General features: G+C 42.6%; 1 protein-coding gene across 7 annotated transcripts in view; it reads left to right on the top strand.

Moving 5' to 3' along the window:
• The first annotated feature begins 446 nt into the window (after nucleotides 1–446).
• The window catches only part of atp8a1 (ATPase phospholipid transporting 8A1), a 111,876-nt gene continuing 96,667 nt past the window's right edge, over nucleotides 447–15,655 (top strand). For all 7 annotated transcript variants that reach the window (XM_071900261.2, XM_071900257.2, XM_071900259.2 and 4 more), the window contains exon 1: nucleotides 447–776. In XM_071900261.2, coding sequence (XP_071756362.1) covers nucleotides 728–776 — 49 coding nt within the window. In that variant the 5' untranslated portion in view covers nucleotides 447–727. The remainder of the gene's footprint in view (nucleotides 777–15,655) is intronic.

The following is a 15,655-nucleotide window of genomic DNA, read 5'->3' as shown; positions in this document are numbered from 1 at the left end:
TTGTGATAGGCCTACTCCTACCCACAAGACAGGCTAAACAGTGTACTATTGTTATTTCCTCAATCCGTCTACAACGACTGCAGTGTGTGTGTGTGTGTGTGTGTGTGTGTGTGTGTGTGTGTGTTTGTGTGTGTGTGTGTGGAGGGGGGGGCTCACCAACGAACAATATATTGGTTGGCTTCATAAATCTATTTATATCTTTAATCAGTATTCCCCATGCCTCTTAAAATCCACCACTTTGTCTTTTGTATAGCCTCAGCAAAATAAATTATTCAAGCATTTTTTTTCGGTACGTGGCGTAATGATATTTATTATATTCAGTCATCCCACCCCCCCTGCAGTGTAGGTGGTACAGTCCATAATGTGAAGCGGCACCGTCCCCCTCATTTCAGTTTATGGGAAGCCCGTGCTCACTTCTGCGATTCTAACCGCGTCTTTCCTCGTCCAAGCCGCCGTGTACACAGGGATGCGGGGGGAATCCGTGAAGTCGTGATTCACGGGGCATGGTTTGTCACAAGGAAATGAATGTCGACATATCTCATAGTTCACGTATATCGTATTCGTGAGCAGGTAATCGCAGCATTACTGTCCGCATGAGAGAGGCTGTTCCGTTGAATGTACGCTGGTTTTGAAATTCCTTGACGGTTGAAAAGAAGCAGCCAAAGGGAGCCGAATTATCAAGCCGCGGCTGCTTGACAGGTGCCATCGCCCGGCTCTGCGTGGAGAGATGCCGCCCGTCCAGAGAACGATGTCCGATCTTCGCTCCCGGGCGGAGGGTATGTAACGTTACAGCCAATATTACTGCGTTTCATGTGTGAGAGAAAATTTTAAAATAACGTCTAGGATTCTATGGCTATTGTCTCGTTACCGCAAGAAGGCCAGCTTTCTCGAAGTACAGTAACTTGCTAGCTAGCTGTGATTACCTAGCTCAGTGGTTCCCAAACTGGGGTCCAGGGATCCCCAGGGGGCCTTGTGAGGGCTCCTGGGGGTCCCCAGCAAAATGACGTTTAGTTCAATTTCAATGTTATTTAATTCCCTACAAGTTAGAGAGTGTGTAAGGATGACTACTGTGATCAGCGGTTTCACTTTCTCCACTGTCGTCTCCCTATCTGCAGCAAGATAACAAAAATCTTCTCAGATGGGGATCAGAGAAAAGCTTTATCAAATGGGTGTCTGCTGTCTACTTGAGGGTCCTTGACATGAAAAAGTGTGGAGACACCTGACCTAGCAAAGCTGGCACCCATCTAGACTGGGACCAACTTCAGAGCCCATCCATTGCCCTGCCTGCCTAACAACTGCACTGTACCATCATCTCAGAAAAACTGGACAGGAGAAGTGAACAGAATGCCTTCATGTCTGCAGTGACTGTTACCACAAGTCTTAAAGCACAGAAACAAGTATCCACCGAATGGCATGTAGCGTGGGGCTAATAATACAGTCATTGTGATTCGGTTCTGACCCTCACTCCTTCAATGCACCAGTAACTTTCCACTGCATCTCACTTGTGTTTGCCAGAGAAAGAGGATGCGGCTTCATCACATAGTACAAGTGAATTGAATACACAAAGAGAGATCTGTTTACTTAATACTAATGACGGCAAAGGCTGCTTAGTTAGCTCAGCTGAGCTATACAATAGCTGTGGAGTGTATAGGTGTGCATGTTTAATTAAAGAGTGGCTGGCCGTGTGTTGATGAGGCTTGATAATGGGCAAAGGTAGTCCTGAAAGTTAAGGGGAAGTTACATTGGGGTTTATTTGGGTGGCAGAGTGGCCTAGAGACCATCCCTCAACCAGACCACCTGTGTTCAAACCTGTTTGTCCTGCTGAAGTGTCCTTGAGCAAGTCACTGAATCCCTCCCATCTCCAGGAGCGCTGTCCTGTAGACGACCCTGCGCTCCGACCTCTCCGGATGGGGGCAGGAATTTCCCTACGGAGATCAATAAACTGTCACATTATTATTTATAATGCCCGCAGTTTCCGTTTCTCTGCACACTAAATGAAATGGCGCAGAAGAAAATGATATGGTTCAATTTTGAATGGCTTAGATTTGATTTATAAATGTGGGCTCAGCCTGGTATCTCAATTTGAGTTACAGTTGAGTATATTTTAGTGGCTTCCAGGGCAAAGCAACCTGTCCTCTCACAGTGAGTTTGAATTTTCAGACTGTTGACTTATTTTTATTTGTATCTTGTCATTTACTTCTGGGTATATTGCTTAACAACTCAAAAGATATGGCATAAGGGCACATTAAACATGCAAAATAATGCACAGTGTGCCATCTGAAATACCACTGGTTATACAGTAACTTTGCTTGACTGTCATAGTGTCATTGCATGACAGGTTTAATATGTTGATTCAGTTTGAGTGACTTTTCTAACTTAAATGATACAATTTTGTATTAATACATTTAGTATACATGAATACTCCATTCAGGTAGTTAGGACTGTGGAGAGAAATTCATTTTTAAAGAGAAATGCCACCCAATTTATGAATTCCATATTTGTGAACATGGACAACTCTCTTTGAAAGCTACTACAGAGGTACACAGAATCAACACTGTGATACCATCAAGACATAGCCTAGAACTTGGATCTGCTCCCTTGACCATTAATGGGAAACTGATTTTATAGACTTGTAGAATATTTGTTTGAGCTTTCAAACTGGGAAATGAAACTGTAAACAAGCCTTCTTTCATAGCAGCTATAACCAATATGAACCAGACATTGTACCCATATTCCCAATCGATCATCTTGAAGTTAGCCTACTTTTTTAATATTTTCCAATGCATTCAAAATGGAGTTCTACATTTGTGTGACATCACAGATTAATGGGTGGGACAAACTCTTCTTTCTCAATTATGGATATAGGGGGCAGTAATGAATCTTCAGTGATAAAAAATTGTCATGAAAAATATATTTCAGCACTGAAATTTAGTGGTGCTGCCCAAATTTCTATGACCAAACTGGATGTGAGTATGCTATTAATACTAGCCTAATACCCTCACTATTTAGGTGTGTTACTCCCAAACATTCAAACATTCTACGTGTTTTTTCAATAATACATGTTTACATATTTTTTCAAGAATTAACACATGGTGCGAGCAAGGTGCATCTCTTAATGGGATTTCATCATGTTGTCTTCAGTTGGTTGTGCGTGGTGAGAGTTTTGTGACTTATTTTTAAGATATCACCCAACAGTTGGTAATTGGTCACCCTAACGCGACAGGAATGATAGCGTTATGACACTGAAGGCCGATGCATTGTATTAGTAGAATTCTAAATTATTCAACGCAAGTGTAGATGCCATAGAGAACCGTCGACCGATGCGGCTGCTGCAGTCACAAGAGCGAACACATGAATTATGCAGCAGCTTGTGCTGTTACCCCAACCCCCAACTACCATAGACTACCTTTTTCAGTTACAAAGAGAAAACGATTTGCTTTTTAACTTTGCTTCATGCCACTAGCCGTACGCTGTCATCCCCCGCCCTCCACCTCCACTCCTGTGAAGAAAGTATCCTGTTTTCTCTGCAAGCATTTTTCTGAGCGTTGGAATCGATCAGTTCCTATATATGCTGTGCTGCCCCAGCATCAAGTGTTTGCCACCCTCATGGTTCCAGGTCTAGTTTACTGTTTTGCTCCATTCCTCCTGTTTATTTTGTTTTTTTTTTGTTATGAGAGCCTCAGCATGCTCCCCACCCTTTTAGTTTTGTTTTTAATCACCACAGTGCATCAGGCGAGCTTCCATCTAGAAAGGGCAGCCCTCTGCCAGGCTTACCACCTAATCCACCCGTGGGCTGTCCATCAGTTGTGCCTGCTGCACACTCCCCAGTCTTGCCCACCACGTGCCACACCACTCCTTTTCACTCTTCTCTACTGTGCTGTGGAAACATCCGACGTCTCTGCCAGCCCACGCCTGCCCGCATTGCCAAAATAGCCTTATCTGGGACACACGGGGTACAGGTGACGTCAGTAGCTATCAGTGTGTTTAGTTTGTGATCTTGTGTTGACAGAAAGACACACAGTAGTACCTTAACCTTTAGAGGCTGATCTAGTGTACTGGTAAGTTTCCTTGACAAATTTCCATGCCAGGAGGGAGGATGCTGAATGACCGCTTCCACTCCCAGATGGAAAGGCTGATTGACAGAAGACACACAAGTTACAGCTAGACAGATGCCAACAAGCATCCTGTCTTAGCTTGGCTGCTTATCTGTAGACAGACCAAATCTGTTTGGCATGCCTACCTTTTTGTTGACACTAAATGTGGAGGTTGTCCTGCGAGGATCAGTCTATCAAAAGACCAAATGCTTGTCTTTTTGTGTCAGCTGATTCAGATGATATGAGGAGCTGCTATTCAGCCTCTGCTTGCCTACCTAGTCTTTTCAAGACACAAAATGGTGCCATTCTTTACAAAGCATCATATCTCTCCCTTTCTCTCATGCCCAAGATTTTTTTTTATTCATGTGAAAGTGAGGAAGCACCCCCCCCTGTCGCTTTTCAATAACACCAGCTAAGCCTCAGTCTGTCTGAATAGTGGCTACAGCGTAGGGAGGGAGACTGGAGGGGAACAGACCGCTCCCTTCTGAAGGGATCGAGAGCTGCCCATGTGCTTGGCGGATCACTGGCTGATAATAATGTGGCACAAAAGCCCAACACGCCACTAAATCCCCTGTCTGGGGCCGCTGGCGTGTCATATCAGGTCCCCTTGGGCCTCTCTATTCTGTTCCATGTGCCATGGCATGGGACATCTCCTCTCTTCTATTTTCCACTTCATGTCCTGCCTTCCATCACTAACCTGCAGCCAGCCTAATATCCATTTCTTCACATACTCTATTTTCCTCAGCTCACTGATTTTCTTCAGTCTGCAAGGCATGGTGGATAGTGGCAGGTTCCTGTGTGGTGAGGGGGTTGTGAAAACTCTCACATACATGCACACACGCACACACACACACGCACGCACACACGCACACACGCACACACACACACACACACACACACACACACACACACACAAAGTCACGAAGCTCATGCAGTTCCTCTTCTAATGCCAAGACACAGAACTCATTCTAATGATTTCTCATGCACACTGTTATTGACCTGTCTTGTAGATGAAGAAGGCCCATGAGCTGATGAGTGGGAACTCAGCAGACAGACTCCTTCTCCCTCACTGTCAACACGGCTGCATGATATTGACAATATTTCTGAATATCGCAATTATTAAATTAATTTTGATACATGTGGACACATTAATCCATCTACATAATTTATAGACAGAACTTAGGCTATATTAGCATGCCAGTAGTCTTGATCTTTGTGAATATAATGAAAGTATTTTGTCTTACTGCAACTTGATTTGTAGGCCATAGATTCTGCTCAACAGGCAGGCAAGCAGGCTGTGTGAAACCCCTTTCCTTCCTTCTAAAAAAAATGCAGCCTCATGCAATTTGTTTGATTACAGTTGGCAATATTGATTTTTTTCCCCCCCTTGATTAATTGCACTGCTCAAACTTTCATCACAAACAACCCACAGCCGTGACAGCTCAGGTAAACAGCTGCATGATTTTAGCTAAAATGATAATCCTTTTTGATGATCATTTTTGCTGGACAATGTGATGATGATTATTAACTACGATTATTAGTCTTGATGATTTGAGGAACAAAATTAGTTTGGCATCTTATCTTGGATATTTTCAACTACAGTGAATATTCCAAGTGTTTCAACATTGCCGAAAAGATGATATTCTAAGATTGTTAAACTGAAATTGTGATTTACAATTCATTGTGCAGCCCTAAGATCAGGTGATGTCTTAATCCCCTTCCTGGATAATGGACAAGGATTTCAAACGTGACTCAAAAAATCAGAACTGAGTACGGGAACTATCCATTTTATAAAATCGATTTGATCCTCTGATCTGCAGGTCGGCTTTAGATCCTCAGTAATGTTCAGATGGAACCTTATTTACGAGCCATTGGAAAACTGCGGCGCAAACATAAGCTCACAGTGAGATGAATCTGCCACATCGCCTCGTCATAACAGCCTTCCCACCAGCTCAAAAGACATAACTCAGTTCTGAGCTCCTGTTCCCAAACATCAAATAATTCATGAAAGCAGCATTAGAGACTGGAGAAAGAGGCATAAAACGTAGCCTCACATTTTTCTGGTTGGTGCTGGGAAAGCTAGATCCTGGTTGCGTATGTCTGTGTGATGTGCACATGCGCGTGCCGAACAGCAGGAAAATGCACACAGCTTAATGCAGAGTCCGCTCACACGTGCCGGGAGACGGCCAATGTGATCGTGTCGCGGCAGGATTGCAAGGTCAGATGGAGAGGCGTCTGTAGGCACTCCGCGGGAAGGCAACACCATCAATGGTCAGGAAGATGAAACCATCGTTGCCCTTGGCCCCCGCGGTCTTGTGCATTTTATGACCCCGTTCCTGTCTCAACTTGACATACAACTGTGCCACAAGCGCTGCTCCCAACAGATGGATGGTTATTTCTAAGAACACACTTCTAGCAACTTGCATAGTAATGCACTGCCATGGGTGTCAGCAGTATGTACTGTGTTACAGTGCAAGTTGTTGATATGGCTCTGCACCACTGGCACCAAGACAATTCCTGTACAATTATTGTACTTGAATGGTAATTCAAGTTGCAGTTTTGTGTACCTTTCTGTGCTGAACACCTATTCAGTAATCCTGCACCATCTGAATTATAATGGGTTTGATTTTTATTAGACTGACAAAATAATAACGCTTTCGTAATACAACTTGTGATTTGGTCTTTTTGTGCCCTGGACGCTACTGCATATATGCTATACAATACTACAAATAGCTTAATGAGGATAAGTAGAGTCCATAATCAATAAAGCATCTATCAGCGCCAGTGCTCCTGCAGTCAAAGCAGTATTGTAAACTACCTGGCTATTAATAGATAGACTGAACGCATTAATGTTGTTGAAGATTCAATATCTGGGCTACGCCTGAATTAATAAGGCAAGGAAGGCAGGCACACCCATGATCAACTCATCCTCAGAGCTTAAAGTGTGTGTTCTGTGGGTGTGTGTGTGTGTATGTTGTGTGCTTGTGCACATATGTTTTACTTACTCTAGAGTGTGAGTTGATGAGGTGCCAGTTTTGTCAGTTTAGCTAGCATGTTGCTACCGTGCTATATCAGGTCAATGAGCATCACTTAACCACTGGGATGGATTCATTGTTATTGCTCAGCCATTCAGGTGTTAAAGCTATTTTTAAATCGGGGAACATTTGATGGAAATTGGGTTATTGTGTTTGTGCATGATTTCTGTTGAGTCTACACCCAAGTTTCACATCAGATATCTTGCTTGGCCTAGTTTGCATTGGGCACATACTCAACAGCGTGATATGTACAATAACCAATTAACATGTAGGCCCAATTCACGAATGTGGCTTAAATATTTGATCAGACTTATATATAACCATCGAGAATGTAGTTTGAAGTGTGTTATACATCCTCGAGTGCACTGGTAGTGGGCTGCTGTCTGTCTCATTTGAAGTGCTGAAACAAGTAGTGGTCACATAGATATCTGTATGGGAAACACATTTTATATTTCTTAGTATTACTCATGGAAAAAAAATAGTTCATCAGAGCTATTTGGGGTGTCTTTCTATTTTTAGACTCACTGGTTAGTCGGTAGCATAAATTTGAATAATTATGACTCAAGTTAGTTTAAATTCCCATCCCTATCTCAAAGTCCCTCTCCAAAGAATTTGAAAATATTTGAATAAGCATTGGAAACACATCATTGTTGAATTATTTATACTTCGATAACATGTCTCCATCTAATAGGAGGAAAATAGAAACACAGGGCAGTGCAATACCTTCAAGTCTTGCATACAGTGGTTATGCAATATCCTTTTTACATGTGTAGCCTTCAAATGTAGGTGGTGAAAACGCTTAGGTGGAGACAAGGTACAGCCATCCAAAGAGATTGTTGCTCTTTTAATTTGGTAGGATGCAAACAAGGAACCTCAGGTTGTTTCCACGACCTGAAACAGTATAGTAGGTGATACTCTGTGTTCACAAGCTGATACCTTAGATTTTATTTAGTATCGCCAAAAATGGAACCAGTAGTGTGATTCAACAATCTGTGAATTCTTAATCTGATTATTTTGTAGCTTTGATGAAAACAAGGTGCAGTTTCGTCAAGTCAGGCACAATATTGACATAACATTGTGCCTGATTGGCTTCCATTCACAGAGTCTATTTTCTGTCTTCACTCCTTTATTGAAACATGTGTTGTGCGCCACACGCCTCTCCCTTCTACCATTCATAAAGTCCCATGCAGTGGAAAGGTTTCCGTCCCTGCAGATCCCATGCTAAGCTAAGCCAAGCCGGCCCTCTGATGTCACCAGCAGCCCCCAGCTGCCTGTGTTAGTCTTGTCCCGGGGAACATCCCACTGTAGTCCGCCTGAGCCTATGGGGAGACAGACGGATTGGAACAGGGAGGGGGTTTAATTCCGCGGCTGCCCTGTTGTTGTCGCGGGTGCTGGTTACAGCATTGTGATCCGATAAGCGACTTATGGATGTTACTGTTGCTTAGATTGAGTCAGTATCTATATCCCCCTCCGGCTCTTCCCTCATTCATAAATGGAAGGAGATAGGGGCAGCTTTCATCTCTGGTACTTTGATTCTCATGAATAGATTGTGGCTGCTCCGCCTACTGAAATATGTATCTGGCATAAATGAATCATGTACAGATCTGCCATTGGTTGTGAAGGGCTAATATAAATGCCACATTGGATGCAGTGGATTTTGGGATGGAGAGACCCCAAAGCCCGGGGGTATGGAACTGATCTGACCATGATATTTAGTAGATGGCCTCAGGTTAAGGTGGACAATATGTAGGAGTCTCTCAAAAGCATTAGACATGACAGATAATGCTAGAGCCTAGATCGCAATTTCCTTAACCTTCCTTAGAGACTTCCTTAACCTTATTGTCAGTATATAATAACATTATATATGTACATACAGTATGTGTGTGTGTGTGTGTGTGTGTATGTGTATCTGTACAGATGGAAGAATGCATGTTGTTTTACATGTGAAAGATCATAATGGTTTCACATTCTCAAGTGGAGCCAAGCCACTAGTCATTTCTCTGCATTTTGTGTTTCCAGTTAAGTATTTGATGCCGTTTCTCTTCATAGAGACTCTGACTGTGGCGCGCTTGCCACTCATTTGTTCATGTTAGATCAATGGCAGTGGCCTCGAGCTGTTTCCCCCACCCTGGTATTATTGAATGAATGGCGTGGGAGCCTGGATCTAGCCAGACCACGTGCCTCCTTCTCTACAGTTTTATTGACCTGCCTATGAGTCTCTCAGCTTCATTAGAGCTTGTTCAATATCGCAACAGTTGGATTGGACTCTGCCCGGGCCTATTTCTGGAAGAACAGAAAGCCTTTCTATCATTCTGATTAGCCTCTAGCTGGCTGTTAAACCCCCGGGGATCGAGTGATGGGCCTTTCTGAAAAAGTCTTATATTCCTATGCCTTAGTCATGGAGCCACCTGGTCTGAATCAGTACAGTATAATCATAGCCATAGTAGCTATTTACTGAAAGCGTGCTGTAAAATGCAGCATGCCACATATCTTTTATGATGGCTTGGTTTGAACTCAAGCACAAATAGCCAGAATAGGCCGGTGTTACTAGAAATAGCACAGCTATAATAATGATTTCTGAGTTGATCCTCTGAGCTTTAAAAACAAGGATTAGTGCTGTTACGGTTACAATCGTGAGACATTATACTTCAGCCCCATTCTACTGTGACATTTTGGTATTGTGTGGATGTATTTTTAAAGGCTCAGTCAGCTCAGTATGGCCAGTTGTTTTCATGTACTCTTAGTGTTTAACCCTGAGTGTTAACCTGGTCACGACATGCTGTGTAAGGTAATATGTGCAAGGTATCAAGTCACTATTGTTCCTGTCATGCTGCCATTTGATGCATTTAATCTTGATTGAGTTGACAGTCATGCAGCAATCCACCAACTCTGCCTGACCTGAGCTAATATGTTACCACCCTGCATACCATAAATCTGCAGAGAATGATATTGATAATGTTATATCCCTCAAATGAAGTGTGAAAGCCAACAAACCTAGCTGGGGTTATAAGTTCAGTAGTTTGTTGTTGTTGTCACCATGATCTTCAGCTGTCATTGAGGGACAAAGCCAGCCACTCAAAAAACATAATATGTTTTCTTTTACTGTACAAGGTTACAGAAATGCTCCTTGGCATCGGTGAGCCAACTAGTATTATGAAAAGTCTTCCAGTCTGATTTACATAGTTTTATTCTCCACCTCAAACAGTTTCCGTACAGAGGCGTCACAGAAAGGATTTCCCATGCCTGTTGGTTTCAGAGTATTTGTGTAACCTAGAACACTCAGAGAGCGAGAAAAAGACAGACCGGGAAAGACAGAGATGCCTTGGCCAATGCCAAGCCATACTGGGCCCAGTTTTTCCCCAGTGGGCTCCCCCTCCGAAATACGTGCCCCCTTGTGACCATTGTTCCGCCCGTCTGTCTGTTGGCTGACACAAGCAATAATCCTGACATCTGGCCTGCGTCCAAACTCATTACGACACTTGGTGGCATTGATCCCTCCTCCGGAGGCTTCCCCTCCAGAGCCGTGTGCTTCTGCTCTCTACGTCCACTGAGCTTTATTTGGCCCTCTGTCACCAACTCTTTTTTTTTCTCTCCTCTTCTCATGCTTTGACTCACATTTTCTTTATATTGCCAACTAGCATGGCTAATATGGTTGCTACATCAATAGACGAAGAGTGTTGTTATGAAACCTAGTAAAACAGAGAGAATGAGTAAGCTTCCCATTCTTGCTCTCTTTATTGATGTCTGGGTGGTTGAGCCGTGACTCGCTTACGGTTAATGAAATTAGTGCGGAGACGATGCAATGTCCACCAGGGAATACTAAGAGCAGTTCCCACTGAGAAATCTGTGTCAGTGGCAGAGTACATTATCCACACAATATGTCTGTGGCAGAAACTAAGGAAATTAACTGGATACGGGAGAGAGAGATCCCATAAATGCCTCTGCAGGGGAAGCTGGGGAAAGGCTATTTTGATGTTGGACCCTCCACCTCCTCTGTCACCCCCACCCTACCTCCCTTCAGACTGACTGACTGTTAGTGTGTAAATGTGGTCCTTCTAATTTGGCAAAAGCCACAGCTAGGCTACACATGAACTTCAAAGTGGTTTCCATTTTTATTTTCTCTCTCATACTTTTCCTAAGAGATTTGGGGCGTAATTATATAACTGTTCAACATTATGCTTTATGTTTCAAAGTCTGAAATATCAAGTTGAATGTGTTGAGTTAGAGAATTTTAGATAAAAACTTAGCTGTAGGTGGATGGCTCATTCTCTCATTAGGTGGCCAGGCCTACAGGTCAGGCAGCCTATTGTTTTTTTGTATGTGTTCTTTATCGCTTTCTTCCTTTCTTCTGACAAAAACTGCGTTCCAATGAACAAAAATGCATGCAACTTTGTGGAGTAGTCTAGTCCAGTCCAAAACGACTGTGTAGGATGGGAAGGGGTGAAAAACTGTTGGTCAGCCTATGTTCCATTGATTGCATGGCTGTTAGTTTGCCTGTTTATTCGATTATTTGTATATTTTATTTATTCCTAAAACTTTTGCTGCCAGTTTATGTTGAGCTAATGTAAATGGTTCAATATTTATTTCAGGACAGAGTCAGAAATTTGGTGTCAGTGATCAATAAATTGGTCAGTTATCCAAAATGTACTGCATGTATTTATGCAGCATACACACAAATGAGTTGAAACATTTCATCGCACACTCAAGTTCATTTACTATCCCAAATTCTGTATCATACTGCTGCAGTTTGAAAGTCCTACTGTATAGCCTATTCATTTGAAAAAAATAAAGAACAAAATTATCATTGATGACGTTACAGTATAAACACATACTTTTGTTTGGATCCATACCAGTAGGCTATACCTTAAAATAAAGTATATTTGCAATTGCAAGCCCTAAATAATCTATAATGTTTTTTGTATTTAACTTTACCAGAAACTTTGGACAAAACTTGATTTTCTTCACCATATGTCAAACCTGCTAAAAGGAGAGAGCAGAAGGACTAAGTTAAGCAGTAGCAGTACCAGCCGGTCCGTCACTGGTGCAATGCAGCACCTGGCCTAGCCCGGTGCACAGGCTCCCGCTGTGTGGGCTCATTCAGAACATAGAGACACAACATCAATCACAGCCGCTCAGCCAGCTCCTCTGGCCTGCTATTTTACACAGGGCTTATGCTGCAGTCACTAGCTATGCCAACTCCTTGTTTTCTTTTGTCATTGTGGGTTCTAATTCCTTGATTACACTTACTTTATTGAGATTTATCAAAGGGTGTCATGCGAATGTCAGGACACCTGTCTTTGACTACTGTTTGCAGACAAGCTCCATTAAATTCTCCAAAGGGAGATGTGATCTGATTTGTCTCCATCTCTGGCTCAGGTGACATTATTGTTGACATCTTAGAGATCATTCTGTAGGATTGAGCATCATGTGGAGGCTGGTCATGTAGCGTTGTTACAGTTTTAGTTTCCCAAATTAATAATTGTTTAATATTGGCATCAGCAATTTTGAGACATTTCATTTCATTTAAAATGTACGCTGTACTTAAATGATAAAGTTGTTGGTACAAGATGCCAAAAGTGCAGTAAAATGATTTTGTTTCAAAATCAGCAAGACTAATATCTAACAAAAATTGTGATTATAACTGTAGCCATATCATGTAGACTTGCGTTCATCGAGTCCAGGGTCAATGAGGCAGCATGGCTTTGAGTCTGTGTTGCTTCCCTCACCTTTAGGCAATGCTGTCAGTCTGTCCCAACCACTTGTCTCTCCACTAAGCTCTTGGCTCCCTGCATCACTTTGGCAAAATTACCTATTCTACAATTGATTTTTGAGATTTGATCTTAAAGCTTGGATTTTATGAGATTGCTGTCTGTCCACACTTGGCCTGAAAGTTATGCTTCTACCGTGACCACATTTATTTAAATATGTTTCTTCATTCCCGCTTGTCCTCTCTTTCTCTTTACATTGATTGCTCATACACACATTGAGGCTGGATTGTGTCCAGACTGAAATCCAATCACAAGGCTAATCTGACCACTTCTAAATCTGGTATTGAAGATCCCATACCAATGTGAGCAAAATTCTGTTTCGCTCTGTGTGTCCTGTTATGTTTGAATGATTGAAAACACATTGAAACTGTGAGTGTAACCACAGCTGTCTAGGCTTTATATATATATATATATATATATATATATATATATATATATTTTTTTTTTTTAACAGATTGCAGCCAATTCTGGGCAAACGATCACATCTCTTACATCTGTCACTGGCTTCCAAGATGATCCTGTTTCACACTGTACACAAAACCCACAATTGTGTTACTTTAAAGGAATGTTATATTAGATTACCAGTTGACTGCATCATACTGTGGACACTGTGCGTCTATATCAGGCTACAAATCCCTTACCGCAAACACCACGTGGGATAATCACGGGCATCATGGTAGCAAGTTTCTCTACTTAAGCAGTAGGCACCACTCCCTAAGCTCCGGTTGCTGCCTGGATCCATGGGCCCTCTTGCCTCTACGCTAATCCAATAAGCCACCTATGCTGCTCTGTCATCTGGGTGGGCTGTTGCATAACAGAGCTGGGATAGCCAACCCATGTTGCCCCCAGTGACCAAAGGACTACAGGGGGGCCGGTTATTTTTAGCCCCAGAGCACATGCTAAAGAGAGAGAGAATCAGAGGATGATGATGTGAAAGAAGAATGTTAAGCAGTCACTCCCCACTAATCCTCCATACGAGCCCAAGTGGATCACTAAAACGACAAGATATGTAATTAAAGATATGGGGTTTACGTAACATGAGTCAGAGTGTGAAAGTACAGAGAGGAAGGTGAGAATAAGAGAGACGGGGGGGGGGGGGGGGGGGGGGGGGGGCAGGAAGACTGACTTTGAAAACTGTGTCAGCCTTCCAGTCTATTTCCTCTGGAGTTGACACAGACAAGGAAGAAAGAGGCAGGGGGACGGGGGCGCAGATTGCAACTGGGGCATATCCGGTGAGGACTCCGGTTACAACGCCTCATGACACTGCGGTTTGTTGTTGTTGACGTTTAAAGCAGCTAACTTCCCTACCCATGTCCCCCTCCCTCCCTCCCTCCCTCAAAATCGTACTTCCTTCCAGTCCATTTTAAGCACCAGGGTTTCATCTGTAGCCGTAGATGCTTTGCCACCCCTTACCCCGACCCCAAACCCCCGATACCCACCACCGCTGCGTGTTTGGGAAGACCATCCAGCACCTATTGGAACACATGCACGCAGCAACCTGAGAGGCTGGCAATACTGTTGACTTCACACAGTTTCACAGTAGTGTGCGCTTTGCTGTGCTGAGAGGGCTAAGCTAGACATATCAATTAAAACATCAGGATAGGGAAATGTGATCCGCAGGCCTTAAAGGTTACCATTTCTCATCTTACATACAAGATGGCTATCCAACCTGCATTTGTGGGTGTGTCCTTGTCAGCTGCAAATGGTACTTCACTTTTGTAGGACATTTGTTTTTCAGCCACTGGCATTTCGGAGTATTTCTTCAGCTCTCGCTATCAATAATTACAAACTGGCAAACTTACTTCCTGAACAGTTAGAGCCAAGACACATACTGAAATATTACAACGTGGGCCTTATTTTCCTTTTCTGTTTGCACATGTCTTAAGCACAATTTTTTGACTAGTTTTCAAAATGAAAATAAGAGAGTTGTGCTAACTACAGCTCTCCAGAGAGAACCCAGTAGTTGTTGTTAGCCATCCATGAACTCCTATAGAGATATGCAGTAAAAATGTGTATGTTCTATGCAACATCACATCAAAATATTTCCAGTGCAGCTATAATGGAGTTTGATAGCAGAATTTATTTTTTAGCCATCTGAAACATCAGCGGTAAATGTCAGGTTTTGATGTCTGTCCTTCAGAATTAATAGAGCAACCTTCTCTCTAGACTCAACATTTTGCACCATTTTTCATTTTTATTGTATTTTTTCCAAAACCATGCTAGTCAGATGGATTGGAGACTCTAAGTTGATTTCAGTTAGCATAAGGATACAGCTCATGGACTTATGAATAACAGCCTAGAGGAGAATGAAAAATGAATGAATGATTGATCCTTTGAATTGGATTTTATCATTGTTGGTAATCTAGCTTTGCTGGCTGTAGGCCCCATAGATTTGTGTTGGTGTTAACAAACTAGGCTTGTTAGTCATCTTGGAGTAGTCCAAACTAATAGGAGTGCTCAACAAAAAAACAAGCTGGCTCCCTGGTCACAAATCAATAACATTTGAGTGTGATGTTAGACCAAATAAAAAAGAACAGTGTTACATACATAAGCATCTCTGCCACCCACGTACAGCCTCATTTGATTCCTGTCGATTTGGTCAACAAAGCTCCATCCCACTTTGTTGAACTTGGTGGGAGCAGAGCAGTATCTCACTCTCACAGAGATAGAGAGAAGAAGAGTGTCATCAGTCCAAGTAGAACTGTTTCAGTACTGAATGCTGGCCAACACTTGCCAATTAAATACTGTATTTGTTTGA

This window comes from Centroberyx gerrardi, chromosome 16 (assembly GCF_048128805.1).
Source record: "Centroberyx gerrardi isolate f3 chromosome 16, fCenGer3.hap1.cur.20231027, whole genome shotgun sequence".
Classification (NCBI taxonomy): domain Eukaryota; kingdom Metazoa; phylum Chordata; class Actinopteri; order Beryciformes; family Berycidae; genus Centroberyx; species Centroberyx gerrardi.
Note: the sequence above shows the minus strand (reverse complement) of the source record. Positions and strands in the feature narration are given on the sequence as shown.